General features: G+C 41.6%; 1 protein-coding gene across 10 annotated transcripts in view; it reads right to left on the bottom strand.

The window, feature by feature from the left end:
* ROBO2 (roundabout guidance receptor 2) overlaps positions 1 to 18,206 on the bottom strand; it is a 974,141-nt gene that overhangs the window by 170,919 nt on the left and 785,016 nt on the right. For all 10 annotated transcript variants that reach the window (XM_069636436.1, XM_069636431.1, XM_069636432.1 and 7 more), the window contains exon 8: positions 9,872 to 10,043. In XM_069636436.1, coding sequence (XP_069492537.1) covers positions 9,872 to 10,043 — 172 coding nt within the window. The remainder of the gene's footprint in view (positions 1 to 9,871; positions 10,044 to 18,206) is intronic.

Genomic DNA, 18,206 nt, shown 5'->3' with positions numbered 1-18,206 from the left:
CATTCTGCCACAAGCATCTGACACACTGCAAAATGCTATGCAATCTATAATACTCAAATGTCAATTCATCTTCCATTCAGATCATGACACTAAAAGCCCGATTCATGGAATATTTGCCTGGTTCAAAGTGAATTTGCGCTGCTGAAAAGTGACTTGCCCTGCCAACTCAAACCCTGATTCATGGAAATGTGCAAAGTGTATTATTGCTGTGCAAAGTCCGGGCAAAGTCACTGCAAATTCACTTTGAACAGGGCAAATATTCCATGAATCGGCCCCTAAGTGTTCACCTCTTTTAGTGTGCCTCAATGTCCTGCCTGCAGCGGACAATGGCAAGCACACCTTGATTTGTCGTTTTCTGTCTGCAAACTTCAGCACTGTTGCTCCAGGTATCCTCTTGGAGCATTAACAATCAGTGGCCCTTTTTTCTGCGGACACCGTTAGTTGGCTCCAATGTTTCTAACCAAATAGATGCCAGCACATTTGTCTAGAATGCTATCTGCCCCAACAGAATAGTCTTGGGAGGATAGCTCAGGGGCAACATGCTCACCTTGGATGCTAGACGTCATGGAGGACCACACGTTTGATCCCTGGGTCCGCACTTAGAAACCTATGGGTATTAAGTGCGTTATAGATAACCTGTCATGTATATGCATCCCCAACAAAGCTGGATTACCCATTAGGGATCACCCTATGTACCGCAATCCTTTTAGGGGGCCCACAACAACAGATCAAAATAAAGCAGTCCAGAACATGTTAAACATATTAGGAGATAATTTAGAGGGGGGGATGACATTTTGACTGCCTAGGGGCTTCCGCAGGGTTTAATTCGGCTCTGATCCCCACTTTAGAGTTCAAAGTCTATTTGATGTTCTTTTTGACTACTATGCACAAGATACCCTGACACATTTATAACACTTCAAACTCACTCCACCATCAAGAGAACAGAATACAAATATGGATGACCAAAAGCTGACAATAGCTTGGCAGGATAAGATTGAAATTCATCTATAAACTTGTCTTAGACATCTCTGTGAGCTTTGCGCTTTCCACACTGTGTCCTCCAACTTGAAGTCCATCCTTCATTGAGTGGACCCTATCTGAAGTTTTTGGGTTTGGAATGGTTCCAGAAATTAATCTCCTGTCAGATATACTGAACACCAAAAAGAAAGGCTACTGTCACTAAGAAATCTAGACAAATCTTGATAATGCCCAGAAACTTTAAACTTGTTTTTCCCATGCTTAACCCCTTAAGAGCCAAGGACGAGTATGCTCGTCCTTTTTGCATAGACTTGTATAATAGCCTGGTACTTTCTGTGGTGCATAGGTATGCCTGTTGCTGCATTTAGTATGGAAATCCCATCTTTACGGATCTACCTTCTACATCCATCAACAGGCTGCAGCCAATCTAGAATGCGGCTCTGTGTCTTACCTTTGGCCATGCCGAAAGATAACACATTTCCGATGATGGAACACCCCCGAACTTATTTCTTGTGATGGAGGGAATCATGTTTTAAACATTGTGTCCAATACACAAATCTCTGGACAACACACAGTCCACTATTTTCTTCACAATAAGATTCATTTGTAAGCCCCCAATTTTTCAAGTTCCACACTCCTACCTACAATTCACCCATAAGGTCGTTGATTCTTCCAGGGGTAGTCGATGTTGTGGCATCTAGGGGACTCAACAGTGGAACCACCTATGCGCTTACTCTGAGCCTACCCATCAGTGGTTCAGGGCCCTTTTACAAAACCATCTCTTCATGATGTAGTAAGCATTCCAAGGATTCCTGAGTCTGTGAAGTACCCCAACAAGAGGCAGTTTAGTCTGCACCTTTTCACGGTCGCTGAGATCTGAGGCAACCATCATAAATGTTGTCTTTAAGGATAGGAAGAAGGTGAGTAGTTGTGTTATTTCAGTGAGTTGGCAATTTGGATCTTATCCTGAAAGGGTCCATCTCGGCACCATTTTCAGCAAATTGTGCGTTAAATTCATGCAACGCCCCTTAAAACATTTAATTAGTTTCCTTTCCTGCAAAAGACAAGAAAGTAACCTTTTAATAAAATATTAAACCTGCAGTGGTGGGCTGGATTTGCCGGTAATAGCCTTGAGCCAAAGTTATAGTCCTGAGCGAAGCGCGGGCCTTAACATCTCTCACATCATGCTGAAAAGTGTAATGGCTTTCTCATGATATTACTTTGGGGGTTCTGTCACAACATATACAGACTACCTAACCCTCCCAGTTACAAGTAGCAAACAATTAGCACTTTTACACGACTAAGAATTCATGTATGCAAACCCCACACATATATGCTCTGAGAATTCTTTTTAGCAAAGTATCTGTCTAGTGGAATGTGTCCATTATGTCAGATGAGCTTCTTGTTTGCAGTAGAAACGCTTTAAGAAATCCAGATTTAAGATTTTTCAATATGACTTATGCAATTGGAAGAATGGTGGTAGCCCCCATGCATAAATAACAGTAGAAGTGAACCATTATTTCTGCCCTCTCAACAAGAAGTTAACTTTGCTACCATGAATCTCTTTCAATCTCCCTCACTTCACAGCTACTTCTTTGTACCGTCACCAGGTTGGATGGCTGACTATGATAAACAGGGCCAGATTTTCATTTCTTCTCCTGGTTCACAAAGGTTTCCACAGTAAGGCATCACTGTATCTATCCTTCTCTATCCAACTCTACAAGCCTTCTCGTAATCTCCACTCTGCCTCCTCGACTACCCTTGTGGTTCCTTGCCCTCTCTGTGCTTCTTCTTGCTTTCACTTTTTTCTCTTCTGGCTCCACTTGCCTGGAATTTTCTTCCCCAGGACATCCAAGAAACAGTCCACATCTTCCACTGTAGCACTTCACTCAACATGGTCACATTCCGAGCACAGCTGGTCATATCGCTACCTACACTTAAAAATGTACAATGTTGGTTGTCCTTAATCTATGTATGTTCACTTATGTATTCCCGATGGTGATTGTTCCATTTACACCCCTCCACAACCTGGTCAGCATGTCCCTCAACTCACCCCATTGTAAGAAGCTCACTGCTTTCTGTCAAATCTGATTTCTTATCTATTGTACGCTCTTTTATTATGTTATGTTGATTTATACCACACACAGCTACCACCCAAGAGCAATCACCAGGGCTAAGATGGCTCTGCAAGAAGGAAGATGGTGTTGTTTAGTGAGGAAAGATTGATAGGCTACGTCCAGAACCAGGAGAACCTGGCATCTGTGTGTTTTGGCTTGCAGATGGTTGGTTGTGTGGGCTACATTATTTTATCTGTATGGGTAAAGTCCAATGCTTGGGCTGTTTCTATGTGACTGTTTGTTATGTAGGAGTGTGTCTGTGTGTTTTATGTGTGGATTGGATGTTATTTCAAGTTGTGCGTACTGACTTGTTGTATCCGTATGGATAAGGTCCAATGTCCAGGTTTGTTGTTGTAAGCTTGTGTTAATTTTGTTGGGTGTGTATAGGTTGGCTAGCCCAGTGGACATGTAAAATGTTTTGTGGTGTGTTGGAGGAAGCAGAAGTGGGGTGGTTAGAACATTGGCTATTCTCTAGTTCTTCTATGTGGCTAATCTACACAATTCTATATAGTGATACACGTGGTTAATTTCACAGTCTAAGTGTGACACATGGTTAATCTTCAACACATGTATCTGAAAGTGCTGCATAGCCAATCTTCAGATCCTTATCTGAAACTGACTTCTTTGTGATCAAAAGAGCATTGTCCCCCGGTATATAAATAAATAAAAAAGGCATTCATTCACCTTTTCATTTGCATTGACTTTTAATGTAAAACAACCAAGTTTGCATTTATTCTTCTGTTGACACATATATGGAATTGTCTATGAGTGTGTGTGTGTGTGTGTGTGAGAGAGAGAGAGAGAGAGAGAGAGAGAGAGAGAGAGAAGGTACCTTTAGTGACATTGTAGTCTGACTGCAGATTTTAAAGTGCAACTTTGATTGAGCAGAGTTGCCCTTTTCTTTGTGATGATACCTTTCACATGTGGTGCATGGCATATTCTTCGGCAGCTCGCACAGGCTTTTGAAGATTGCAGCCTATGGACAACCTAGCTTGATAATGCTGACAGAATATGGCTGATTTTGCAACAAAGAAATGCTGTGGTTATTTCAATTTGAAAGGGGAACACATTGTTTGTTTTTTAAGATTCAATTTGTGGGGCTTGATCAAAAGAAGTATCTTATAATGATGCAATCCCATTAAAAACACTCTGTAAACCAGGCCCATAGTCTTGCATGGAAAGTAATCCATTTGTACAGCGCACATAACACTGCCTAGTTTCAATAGCGTATGTGCTGAATAGACAGAGGGATGCAGTTATGTTGAATGTACTCCAGTGCAAACTATAGATGTTCTAATGTACAAGCGGAGTGCCCAACCCATATTCTAATCTATATAATCTATGTATATATTCATTCACCTTTTTCTGAACAGTATTTCCTTTTCAAATGGGATTCCTGCAGCACTTACTGTACCCAAGTTTGCAAGCTGGGAAAACTAGGTCAAGATTGATCGCTGATTTTGCAACAAGCAATACATTATCCTAATGTTGCAGTGCTGCTCTGCTCATTCTCTTGTCCCCGGAGAGTAATTACTTCAAAATGCATATTTATATGTTAAAAGGAGGTCCCCCCATCCAGAGCTTGCTCTCATATTCAAGATACATGCTATGCATTGGGATTCCTGACTTTTGGTTTCAATAGCAAAAATCAACAAACATGTTTACGGCGCAGCAAACCACGCTCAATGTATAAAATTTACAAATTACAAATTACAAACGTAATTTGTTGGAATGTATACAAACCAGTTGCCTTTTAACATGTGACACCCATTTTGTGGGTTTGTGTTGATAAATAAAGGTAAAATCAAATAATACACATGTTTTAATTAAAAGTCTAAAGCATAAGATTGACCAAAGGCTGTGAATGCCTTAAGAAAGAATTGATCATCAGAAGCATCCTTGAACCTCCCATTTGCATTTGGACCTAAGAACAGTACATCCCACCGTACCAGGTGCAGTCATTAACAGCTCATTGTCTTCTCCACCAATGTTTGCTGCTCTATGTATTCCAATCCTTACCACAGCACTACATTAGTTAGTGGCCATGACAGATATTAACTCATATTCCCCTTCAAATAATCTAAAATGAACTTTGAATCTAGATGCACATTTTAAATATAGGCCATTATACAATTATATCATTGTGTCATTCAGATGAGAGGGAGTTCACAAGGTTGGAGCGTAAACTTTGTAAACCTACTTTAAGGTATGGCAGAGGCAGCGCATGCACAACTCAGAGATTAAGCTTGAAATGATCTTCCCTTGTCACAGCACTAATGGATATGTTCAGAAAACAAAGGGAACATACCGATTGATGCCGAAAAGACCTAGTGCCTAGGGGTGGCTCTCCCTTTGAAGGTCTGTCATTTGTGATTAATATCTTCTGTAGGCAGCCACGTTATTAGGCATTGCACTTCTTTTCTAAATGTTTTTGTCACTCTACATCCGAATGCTTAAGGGTAAAAATGCATCATAGTCAACATAAAGGCTACTGAGTCTCTCAGAGCAAGGACATTACATTTCATCTTTGATTGTATTTACGAAATAACCAAATCTATTGTGCATGTTTTCTTTAAAATACGTGTTTATGTTATCTAACATGGTTGTTTAAAGGATATTAGTTGGTTTGTGGGGAACATTTTTAAATGCACGTCTGACTTCGAAATCAATTAGTAATCAATGCATGCATTTTAACTGTGCATATATTCGATATCCATGCACTGGTGTAACGGGGCCCCCGTGCCCCCAGCGATGCGGGCGGTCCCGCCACCCCATGTCCTGGGAGGTGGGCCCCTTTAGGTTAACAAATAAAATACACATTCCTATTTAGTCGCTCTGCCTCCATAAAGAAATTATTTCTGTTACAACATAACAGAATTAATTTCTTTATGAAGGCAGAGTGACTACAAAAATAAACTATTTCTTTTTGAAGTCTGAAGTCTCCCTCCACCCAATGACATAGAAGACCATAGGCTGGAGGCCTCCATGTCATGGGGTGGGGGGAGTTGCATGTCGTCAAAAAGAAATAGTTTCTTTTTGAAGTCACTCTGCCTTCATAAAGAAATTATTTCCATTATGGTTCGGTCCTTAACAGAAATAATTTCTTCATGAAGTCGGAGTGACTTCAAAAATAAACTACTTCTTTTTTTAAGTAATAGGGCTCCCATCAACCACTTGAAGCGTGTGTGTGTGATTGCATGGTGACAGGGTGTACAGTTAAATTTATGGGTGGCTGGGTGTGCCTGTCGATTGTATGGTGAAAGCGTGCACACTTAAATGTAAGGGTGGCTGCCAAAGTGTGCGTGTATGGTGAAAGGGTGCACACTTAAATGAATAGGTGTCTGCCTGTGTGAGTGTATGGTGAAAGGGTGCACACTTAAATGTATGGGTGGCTGCCTGGGTGTGCCTGTATGATGAAAGGGTACACACTTAAATATATGAGTGGCTGGGTGTGCATGTGTGTGTATGGTGAATGGAGTGTGTGCTTGTGTTCAGGGGCACAACAAAACCTACATTTTGGGGACAGAGATGCTCACCCTTCAAATGTTGGGTGAGGAGCTAACTTCACAGGTGGTGGGGGAGAGTCAAACTTATTTGTGTGGGGCATCTAACTTCTTTATGTATTATAATGAGACCATTCTAGTGCAGGTTCAATGTTACAAGCAGTTAACTCTCTCTTTTAAGTCTGAAAGCACCTACTTAAGGACTGCTGTGAGAATAATCAGTCTCCTGTACCCTCTCTGTCCTTCCAATCACTTCCCTAGCATGCAGGTACTAAACACATAACAAGATTTCAATTGCCTTAAGAATTATGCATTTGAAAGCAGGTACTGATATCTGGGCCTTTGTTAACAGCAAAACCCAGGTGACTTTTAACATTTGTGTCCTGTTCTGTCTGGCAATGGCTTTGTAGGTCAGCCATGTCGAGTCAACATAGCCTAACATTTAAATGGGGAAGGGCGAAACCCAGTCAGCCCAATGGTGTTGCACCACTACTTGTCTTTAATTCCTTGGTACTTATTGGCAATCTTCATTACTCATAGCCCAAGTCTTCCTCGTCCCAGTACGTGTGTATGAGGCACTTTGACTCATACACAAGTACTGGGATGAGGTAGAGGGACATGGAGGTAATGCCTGGCTTAGTTACATGTAATCTTCATTACCCCTAGTCCCACCCTTCCTCATCCCAGTACTTACCTATGAGACAAGGAGCCTCATACTCAAGCACTGGGACATGGAAAAGGATGTGGAGGTCATTCTGGGCTGAGAAGCTGATTCAGGGGGTGGAGGGAGTGGTGTGATGGGGATTGTGTAATAAATCATAATGCCATCCATGTCCATGATAAGCAGGCATGATATGGAGTATTAGTGGCTAGAGAGGTATTTTGGTAAAGCCAGTCTAGTCATTTCTTAGTTTGGCTTGACTTTTCTTTATCTGGGCATCTCTGATTAAGCAGTCCTGATAAGTGTAATGAACTGGCTAGACTGGCATTTGGGTGCTGCCAGTCTAGCGTTTCTTAATGCAGCATTGCATATTTTTATGGCCATCTGTGATAAAATAATCACGATAAGTGTTATTGCTTAGACAGGCATTTTGGTGCAATCAGTCTAGATTTGTCTAAATGTGGTCATGCATTCTTTACTGCAATGTGTTATTACGTGTTTAGATTGGTCTACATTGTGCAGCCAGATGGATGTATTTTCATTGTGGCTTGGCATTTTTAATAGCAACACATTATATTAATTAAAGCATTAATGTTCCTGTGCACTGTTGGTCACTTGCATGTATTTGATTTTTGGATTGGTGTTACCCTACAAAACAATTGCAAATGCTCTGGCCTTTTAGTTAATTTTTCTCAGAAAGTGTACTGTATAATGCATTAAAACACATATTTATATCTTTCTCCTAGTGCAGTGTGTGGCGTACCCTTGCATCAGCATGTGTGTACACATTGCACAAGCGTGGTAATCTAGGCCGGCCCAGAGTGTGGTGCAACCTGTGATTTGTTGCAGAGTTGTGGGGGCTCCCTCAGCATGTCTCGCAGGGGGAAACCCACATGTTGTGTTATGCCACTGTCTCCATGTATGTTAAAACAGGTACTGCAACCAACACTATGATTGTGTCATAGAGTCATGACAGATTAAGTGGCCTGCAAAGACATTTAAACTTAGTGTATACATTTCTGCATGTTAGTGGAGGAGAAGTCCTTTCTTTTAGTGGACAGGGTGGTGGGAGCATCCATGGTGGATTAGGGAAAGCAATTCATCTAAAATGGTGTTGGTGGCAAAAAAGGGTGAGCTATGTGTTTCAGTGCTTTCTTTTTCAAGACACATGATGCCCCAGGGGAGATATGGCAGTATACTTATTCCTGGAAAAAGAGAAACAGTTCAGTCGCCCCTGTGGCCTGAGTTCAATGTGCGCTGCAAGTGTCAGATAGCTACCCCACAACAAAGGGGTTCATGAAATTGATGGGATTTTTTTCACATTGTGTGGTAATGTCCTCGATGCTTCCATTAACGTGTGAAGGATTTCAAGACCATGACAGTGGCACATGCTAAAGATATAAGATATGCATGTGGCATTCACCATAAAAATTGGCATTGCATCCATTGCATGATGGGACAGGGTTTGAAAAATGGAATGTGCAAAGTTTTGCATAAAGCCATTAATGGGAATTTCCCACTGAAAAAAACACAATTTAAATCAGGCCCATTGAGTTGCTGTGCTTAACATGGGTAATTCCCTGTTCAAGTGTATATTAAAGGCTAGATTCATGATGTGACAAAAATACCAATCTATCCAAGCTTGGATGGCTACTCACATGCTTTGCCTCAGTGATGAGACAACTGAGCAGCCCTTTGTTGGCTCCCAAAGCCTCCTAAACAAACCAGACACGGCATACAAATCCTTCAACATTGACAGTATCACCATCCAAGTCTCCAGCAATGTCAAAACCCTTGTGGTGTATCTTGACTCCACATTCTCACTCTCCAGGCAAGTCAACGCCATTGCATTGTCAGCAGCATACACCACACAATGTATATTTATGCCTGAGGACCATTCATCTCTACAGAAATGTGTCTCAAGAGCCCTGATAGTTTCCAGTCGGACTATTGCACAGCCCTTTTTCGCAGGCTCCTCTGCTGGCGACATCAACACACTTCAAATTATACAAAACAATGCTCTAAGGGCCACCCTGAACATAGCAAAAAAGAGCATATCTCCCGAGCCAGAATAGATGCATATTGGCTGGAAATCCGGGAGCGTATTCACTTCAAAACACTAGCCATAACCTACAAATGCATCTCAAACTCTGCTCCAAGATATCATGCAGCCAAATTCACCAACACCTCCACCACCAGACTCACACGATCGTTCCACACGAGTTGCCTCATCACCCCCAGATTTCGGATGAAAAAAGCCAGTGGGGCCAGCTTCCCGGCAAGAACTGCCAAGAATTGGAATGCACTACCACCAGCCTTGAGACTGGAACCCTCGTACTGGGCCTTCCGTAAGCAGCTCACAACATTACTCTTTTCCTAAGAAACCTAAACAGTCATACATTTCCCTTTTGCCCAACATGACCTATGCTTTGCCATAATGCTATTACGAAATATGTCAAGCTAAGCAATTTCTTCAACCAGCACCTTGATGCCTGAGGGCTTAGTGCGCTATACAAATGCACAAATAAATAAACAAATACATCTATACATGTTTTATTTGTTGTTGCACTGAATATACACGTTACTCACATACCAAAACCCTGCATTCTTACCGTCTGTGACTTCCAACTGGGCTTTTGCCAAAATGCTTCCAGCAACAGTGAGTGCCTGGCAGATGTAGTAGCCTGAGTCCGACCTTTGAATGGTAGTGATAGTGAGATCGCCTTTTGGAGAAACAGAGTGCCTGCTGTTGGGTTGTAGAGGTTGATTTGGAAATAGTAGATTCTGAGGAAAGAACATTAACATTATCAATTCAGAACATTGATCATTTGATGATAATAATCGATTGCCAGACACATATAACAGACAGATAAACATATCGGGCCTGATTCACAAGAGCAGCTCATAATGGCGCAATCCCATGGGAAAACACTCTGAGGATAAGGGCCTTTGTATGTTAGAACGTGGGTAAACAGACATCTTCAGCTAACCTATTTAGCAATCTCTTATGTTGATATAATTCAAGATAGGTGAGTCGATTTTCTTTATTTAAGTTACTTTAACTTGTCCTAACTATCATGTATTAATTTTAAGTGCACATTCTCAATTTATAGGCATGACGATTGCACAAAAATCATGTGTAAAACCCATTGTTTGAAAACAGCTCATATAGAAATGAGTTAAATTCAACACTGGATCTAAACTCCATTAAATAAGGATCCTTCCCATACAAGCATGGGGAGACAACCCTAAAGACGATGATGCAGTTAATATTATAGTAGACAAAGTGCCATCATTCTATTTATTTTATTTAAATCTTTGTTCAGTGTGACAGGGTCATGTGAGCACCTTACAAGGTTGAAAGGTTCAAGAGGTGGGAGGTGAGACAAAAGTTACAAAATGTTGACAGGATAGGACAGGAAAAATAAGATAAAACAAGTGGTTGCAAGAGAGGACAAGGAGCTGGATTTTGTATCGGAACACAGGTATGTTTTGAGTGTCTTCCAAAAAAGTGTTGATGGAAGGTGCAGTGTGGATGCACAGTGGTAGGGTGGTCGATGTTCTGAATGTCCACTGAGTACATGCTTGTTTTTGTGAGCATGCTAATTTGCAGAGAGGAATGTGTACATTATGCTGGCTCACTTGTCTGATGTGTTTGTGGCTAATCGGTTTGAGTTTGTCATGAACGTAAGTTGCTGGTTTGAAGTGGAGGATTTGAATACAATGCAGAGTCATTTGAAGGCAATGATCTAGGGTATGGGGAGCCAGTGCAGGTTGGCAACAGCTGGGCTGATCTGTGGATGCTTGAATAGGGGGAGGATGAGTCCTGTACTTGACTGGGATGGAGTTGCAATTTATTTGACAAGATGCCTACTAGTGATGTGTCACATTGTTTCCAACTGGTGCAGGCTGGACCATCCCTTGAGATCTTCGAATATATCTGCATTCCAGTAAAAATAACAATTTGCTAATATTCGTGAAGGAGATGGTTTTGAGGCATGTTTGAATGATTGCTGGGGTAAACATGGTTAAAATGCAGGGACCGTTGAATGTGCATGTTATTAGATGCAAGATGGTCTCCTTGTGCAAAGCAGAAAAGTAACTGCTACTATGTTGGGTTGACAATAGATAGGTAAGGCAAGCACAACTCGCTGGCGGACTGTGTTATAAGGCGTTTTAACACATTGGGCCTCATTCCGGGTTTGGAGCTAACCATGGAGTAATTAGCTCCATGGTTGCCTCCGAAACCGTCTCAAATCCGGCATGGTGAATGGAGTAATTACCGGTCCATTCCAGGGTTGGAGGGACCAGTAATTCCCCATTCACCTTTTGCCCTTCCCCATTCCCATTTCTGTCCCATAGGGCTCAATGGGAATGGGGAAGGAGGTAATTACGGCACTGTAAATTACGGTACCTTAATTACCTCCGAGGTACCTTTGCGGGTCCCGTACTTAACTCCTGCTAAAAGCAGGAAGTAAGGAAGGACCCGCAAAGGGACCTCGGAATACGGAGGTAAGGGATTACCGGCATCGGCACCCTTACCGGTGCCAGTAATTCCTTACCTCCAACCTCGGAATGACCCCCATTGTATATGAGTGATAATTGAATTCCCTGAGTAGATGGCCTTAACAATAAGAGTATTTCCTAACCGAAACAAGATGTCCACTTTGCCATACCAAGCGTTCTGAGTGTTCCAGCAGGGATATCCTGACAACATGATCGCGTGAGAAATGGGATTTATGATGACATGCCTAAAGATGGGACTGCATTTGGGCACGCTGGGTGCTTCAAAAGGAAAAAGGGAATCAATGATAGGATTGTTTTGGGATTGACATGTGAGCTATAGGGCATATCCTTCAAATTGGTGAATACATGCATGGCAGGGTGAAGCATATTGAAGGTGTACATGTCTCCACGTTTGTTTGCCGAAAATGTGGCATTGTTCAACCTTCTGGTGCAAACCATGATTTGCCTTGATACCAGAAAGTTGTAAATTTCTGGGAGCTTTAGGAAAAAGTACCGTGTATTTAATGCTAATGGAAATACCAGAGCACAAACAACAACATCCTATGCAGCAGTGGGGGCCCAGTCACACACAACACTCAATGTACCTCACAACTTTCATGGAGAAATGAATGTCAGATATTCCTCCGTTCTTAATACATTTTAGCCTACTAAACATACTGACTGCAAAAGGAGTCTTGTTAGTTATTCAGTGTTTAACTAAACGTGTTTAGTGGCACATATTGGAAGAAATATGTAATGCAATGTGAATAATTCCTGTCAGAATTGTGCGCACCGATGTCTGGAGAGAATGCACATGGTTACTTCAGAATTTGCAAAGCTTTGCCAGGGATGTGCTTGTATATTCAATGGTGCATATTAAAAGACCACATTAGAGTTATAGTGGCAAAAGCAGCACAAGCAGTGCTATTTTAAATAGCTTGTGTGGTGACCTTGGGTGAGAGGTCCCGGCTTCAGCTAGCGGCTCATTGCTGGTAGGCGAGATGATGCAGGTAACAGCCAATGAATGACGTATTGGGAACCATACACGTGGCATTTGGTTCCTGATTGTACCAGGAGGATGAAGTCTGCTGAAACAGGCTGTTTTCGGTGCCATACATGTCATCGGTCATCTTAGAATTTACCATAGGCACGGTACCTATAACGGATGGCAAGTCAGAGGCTTTCTTTGAAGATGATAATGCAGCGGTGTCAGTGTCCATGAGGCATGGACCTCTCGCGGCTGCTAGAGACACAGTGCAAGACAGGCACTTGCCTTTTGTGCAGACCTTTGGTGAGAGGCTCCTGCTTTGCCTACAGGTGCATTTCGGGTAGGCGAGGTAATGCAGGTAACGGCCAATGAATGACGCATTGGGAACCATAGAGGCGGCATTTGGTTCCTGATTGTACCAGGCGGTTGAAGCCTGCTGGAACGGGCTGTTTTCAGTGCCATACATGACGTTGGCCATTTTAAAATGTACCATAGGCACGGTACCTATAACAGATGGCAAGTCAGAGGCCTTCTTTGAAGATGATAATGCAGCAGAGTCAGGGTCCAGGAGGCACAGAGCTCTCTTGCTGCTGCTAAAGACACATGGCCAGACAGGCAGTGTTCTGGTGTGGAGGCCTTTGGTGAGATGCCCCGGCTTTGCATGCCGGCTCATTGCTGGTAGGCGAGGTAATGCAGGTAATGGCTAATCAGATGCCTCATTGGGAACCATAGATGCAGCATTTGGTTCCTGATTGTCAAAGGAGGTTAAAGCCTGCTGCAACAGGCTGTTTTTGGTACAATACATGGCTACGGCCATCTTAGAAGGTACCATAGGCACGTTACCTATAAGAATGGCAAGTTAGAGGCCTACTTTGAAGATGGTAATACAGCTGAGTCAAGGTACAGGAGGCATGGACCCCTATGCTGCTGGTAGAGACACAGGGCCAGACAGGCACTGGCCTTGTGTGGAGAGCTTTGGTAAGCGTCCCCAGCTTTGCCTACCGACACATTGCTGGTAGGTGAGGTAATGCAGGCAATGGCAAATTGGATGCTGCATTGGGAACCAGAGAGGAGGCATTCGGTTCCTGGTTGTCCCAGGAGGTTGAAGCCTGCTGCAACAGGCTGTTTACAGTGTCGTTCATGGCGTCGGCCATCTTAAAATGCAGCATAGGCACAGTACCTATAACGGATGGCAAGTCAGAAGTCTTCTTTTAAGATGATAATGCAGCAGAGTCAGGGTCAAGGTGGCATAAACCTCTCTTACTGCAGGTAGAGACACAGCGCCAGACAGGCACTGGCCTGGAGTGGAGGCCTTTGATGAATTTATTGCAAGAAACAGAGGGAAAGAAGTGCATAAGACTAGTATAAATTATTATTATTATTTTTTTATTTCCTTTTTTTAATTTATTGTTGCATTTCTAGTAAACGTTTATCACACAGTTTAGCCAAGCACCAAACATTTTAGGACATATAAACATACTATCAAACACCTCATCGATGGCGTTAAGATCTCATTAAAGCTCATGTATAGCAACATCCAACAGACTTGAAAAACATTTGTGCAACTCTACTGTAAAACCTCTCGTAAAAGCGTATCACCCTGCTTAATAACATTGGACAAATCTTCCATAATTTCTAATAAAAATATTACCAGTGTTAAAAGTAGGGAGACTTGACTTCCAGACATTAGTCTCTCCCAAAAGTGCTTACTAATAACATATGAAATCGAGTTGACATGCGGTTAAAAGAATACAATTCTGTCCCTTAATGCTGGGCAGTCCATCACCAAGTGATAAAGTGTCTCTCTGCGCTCATCTTAACAAAATCTGCAAGTCCTAAACTCCTGTGGAATTTGCAGCCTAGGACCTGTAAAACCTATAGTAGGTAAACATTTCGGTCCAAAGTTTAAGTAACAGCCTCGCAATCCTGAAGATAGGAAGGTCCTTAAATAAGGTCTGAATTGTATTACTGGTACATGAAACAAACTGACAGTTCTGATATTGAGAGATTGTTTCATTCAAATCCATATCAATCATAAATTGAACAAACATGTTAGTGAATTCTTATACAAAGCTGTTATTAGTATTTTTCTTCGCAAAAAGCAGACACTTTAGAATTCCATTGTCTGGGCCCTTGACAATTTTCAAGTACAGGGACAAACATTTAAAACTATACTGAGACCACCAGGACTGAATACCTAACTCCAACCGAATAACACTTATAGGAACAGATCTGGGTAAATGGAGCACTTCATTCATAATTGGACCCTCCAATCTCCCTAGCTCCTTTCTATTTACCAATACTCAATACCGTACAATAAAATGGGAGACACATTAAGTCTTTAAAACTCAATGAACGGGGTAAGGAGTAAGCACACAGTCGATCCTTAACCAACTTCAACATGGAGGAATGTGCTCTCAATTTTGTTTCTAATCTGGTTTTCTGCACAGCCTGAGATTTTTTTTGCTGTGAACAGAAATCTCAGAAAGACAAAATGCCTTCACCTCCAACACTCAATACTTGTTTTTTGACCACTTGTAGCTCTTGTTTTTTCTTTTGTTCGATATTCTCATGATTTTAGATTTTACTGGCTTTAGGATTAATTTATTTGGCGTTCGGTAATCATTCACCCCTGTACGAGTTCACTGCCAACCTGCAGGGGCAAAATCCAACAACAGGAGGTCAGACGCATATGCTAGGCAATTAGTTCTCAATAACCACATTTCAGAGGGTATGCATTCCAGCTCATTGACACTTTACACAAATCTGCCATGCATAGATTAAAGAAAATGTGTGCGGTGCAACAACACATCCCTGCAGGACTCCTTAATTCACCTGGATATTTTTTGATAAATCCCCCTCAATGTTTAATCTCGCTCTTGCTGTGTACTCCATGTACAATAGTTGCAGCATATTCAGCAGACCTCGATTAATTCCCTATTTGGATGGCTTTCCATATAGGATATTCCTGTCAACATTAGCAGACACTGAGTAAATGTCCAAGGACGCAACATAAAGAGATCTACCTGTACTATTCCTTGCCTGTGCTAGACAGGAGAGTAAAGTGTAACCACTCACAGTCGTATGTATTGATTTTCTGTATCCCTTCTGTAATGGGGAGAGTATCTCTGCCTCGTGGGCCCACCTGGTTAAATTCTTTAGAATCATGTTCACCAGAATCTTTGAGGAGACATCTATTAATGAAATAGGTCTGTAATTGAAAGGATTATCTCTTTCCCAGTTTTAAATATAGGAATTAATATTGCTTGGTTCCAATATTCTGGTGAATAGTGTTTGATAACTACCTGAGTGAATAAACTAAACAGTATGTCTGCCCAAAGTACTGAGTTCTTTTTCAGTAAGCCCTTCCTTACTCCATCCGGGCCACACGCTCTCGATCAAGTCAATTTATTGATAAGCATCTTTATTTCGTCTTCATCAAAGTTGTATTGCCAGATTGGGTAGATCTCCATATTCTTATCCTTACTCCCTCCCGTAATTGGATCCCAGTACTTCTCATGAAAATGATCTACAATACCAGAAGATTGCTTTGTTATCTACTTTGTTATCGGACTCTCATGTTTGCATTTAAGTTTCCACCAGATAGACCTCAAGTTCCCTTGAATGATATTTCCCATTAATTCTTGGTTCACTGTAATGTACTTTTGAAGTGTCTAATTTTTAATGCAGGCCTTAAAAACACAGTCAAGAGAGCAAATTGACAGTTTTTTGACTTCCCCGTTATCAATACCTTTGTTCACCTGTTTTACATTCTGTAGGGTATTTTGTGGAGATTTGGGGCCTGACGGTATTTTATTACCGCCGAAAAATAACTTAGCAATAATCACTCTTTGTATTCAGATTTGGCCATGTGCAACAATAATACAATGGACATGCATTATTTCAGCACCCAGACCTGCTTATTTGGTATACGTGGTTGGTGGTATTTTGGTGAGCATAATTCCCTTGTTTTATTTGTGGCCCCAATGTCCAGAATCCCTTATCTTCGCTTAGATTTTTCGTGTGATCACTAGAGAGACCTCAGACCTGCATTCTAGAGATACCACATTTTCCAGTGATAGTGTTGGTGCGCCACCATGGGCAAACTCACTGACTTATTTACGACAGAGAGCTATATGTGGTAGTCTTGTGGTAATTTCCACTACCTTATATACGGTAGGGAGCTATGTTCAGAGAGTCTCTCTTCCCGTTGGCTCATGTACCTCCAACAAGTTATACTACAGTCACTCACAATTATTCATACTGATTCTGACATACACACATCTGTCTTAAAATGACCATTGCACTGTTTAAAAATCTCCCCACATCATTGGCATTGTAATGGTAAATAGAAAATAAACCACCCGTCTGTTTTCAAATATTTTCTGTATTATAAAAGTTGCACTTAGACATGATCTCATTCTTTACAGAAATAAATAAAATGGTACAGTAAAAGCATTTTCTATGTCACACTGCAAAGAGCGTGGCGGAGAACAAAACTCAAATTGCAACATTGGTATTTGATTAAGACACGCACAGGAATCCTACACTGACTGCATAATTTCGTGCACACACCCGGCTCCCACGCTTAGGTAATTACCTTATCTGAGTGTTCTTCAGTTGTTCTCTTTGTGAATGTGGCTCTCTTGGATTAACTCCAGCAAAAAGGAACGCTTGCCTTCTCAAGCCGGGGTCATTGCCTGGAATTCTCAGCTTTTTCAGATAGGAATGCCTCAGCCAGTGGAAAGGTTTTTCTTTCAGCTCTCCCCAGTCTCGACTGCAGCAGGACACCGGAATTTGCATTCAGTCAGGACCCCACAGCCAGGTCTTCTCCCCAGTAGTGCAGAAAGATGTCTGCCTGTCTTTTTCCCTGATACTGCCCACTAAAACTTTCCTCTCAGCCCTCTGTATGACGTGTCCCAATGAAATCCATCATCTCTCATCCTCCTACTCTTCAACAATAGCTTCGCTTATACATTTGCAATTGTTGCAAATCTGACTTCCTCCTTCCTGCAGTTACTGTGCACAACAACACGGAGAATCAGGCAGAGAAGAGAATAGAAAAATCTGCACACTCATTTAAATGGTTTTCAGAGTATGCCTAATTCTGCAGTAGAGAACACATTTTATTAGTGGGTTATATTAAAATAAGGTTTTATTAGTCAGGTTAATGGTTAATAGGTTAGCTGTTAATTTTCAAATGTGTCTCTAGCAATATAGGCATTTCAGGTGAAAAATAGTGTGCATTTTTAAATGAACACGTGTGCTTTTAACTGTAAAAATAGATTTGCATCTTATATGTTAAAATCGTTTTTGACTGAATAGTCTGTCTTTCCTTGTTAATCTGCTAACCCATATAGCAATGCACCGCACCCTTGTGGTGGTGGTGCTGCAAAAATTTGTGCTACTTGTGCAGTATTGCTGTACTGTGTACTGTAACACGCCAAATATCC

Source organism: Ambystoma mexicanum, chromosome 7p (genome assembly GCF_040938575.1).
Source record: "Ambystoma mexicanum isolate Mex_15411 chromosome 7p, UKY_AmexF1_1, whole genome shotgun sequence".
In the NCBI taxonomy this organism is placed as follows: domain Eukaryota; kingdom Metazoa; phylum Chordata; class Amphibia; order Caudata; family Ambystomatidae; genus Ambystoma; species Ambystoma mexicanum.
The sequence above is the reverse complement of the archived record's forward strand: the minus strand, read 5'-3'. Positions and strand labels throughout refer to the sequence as shown.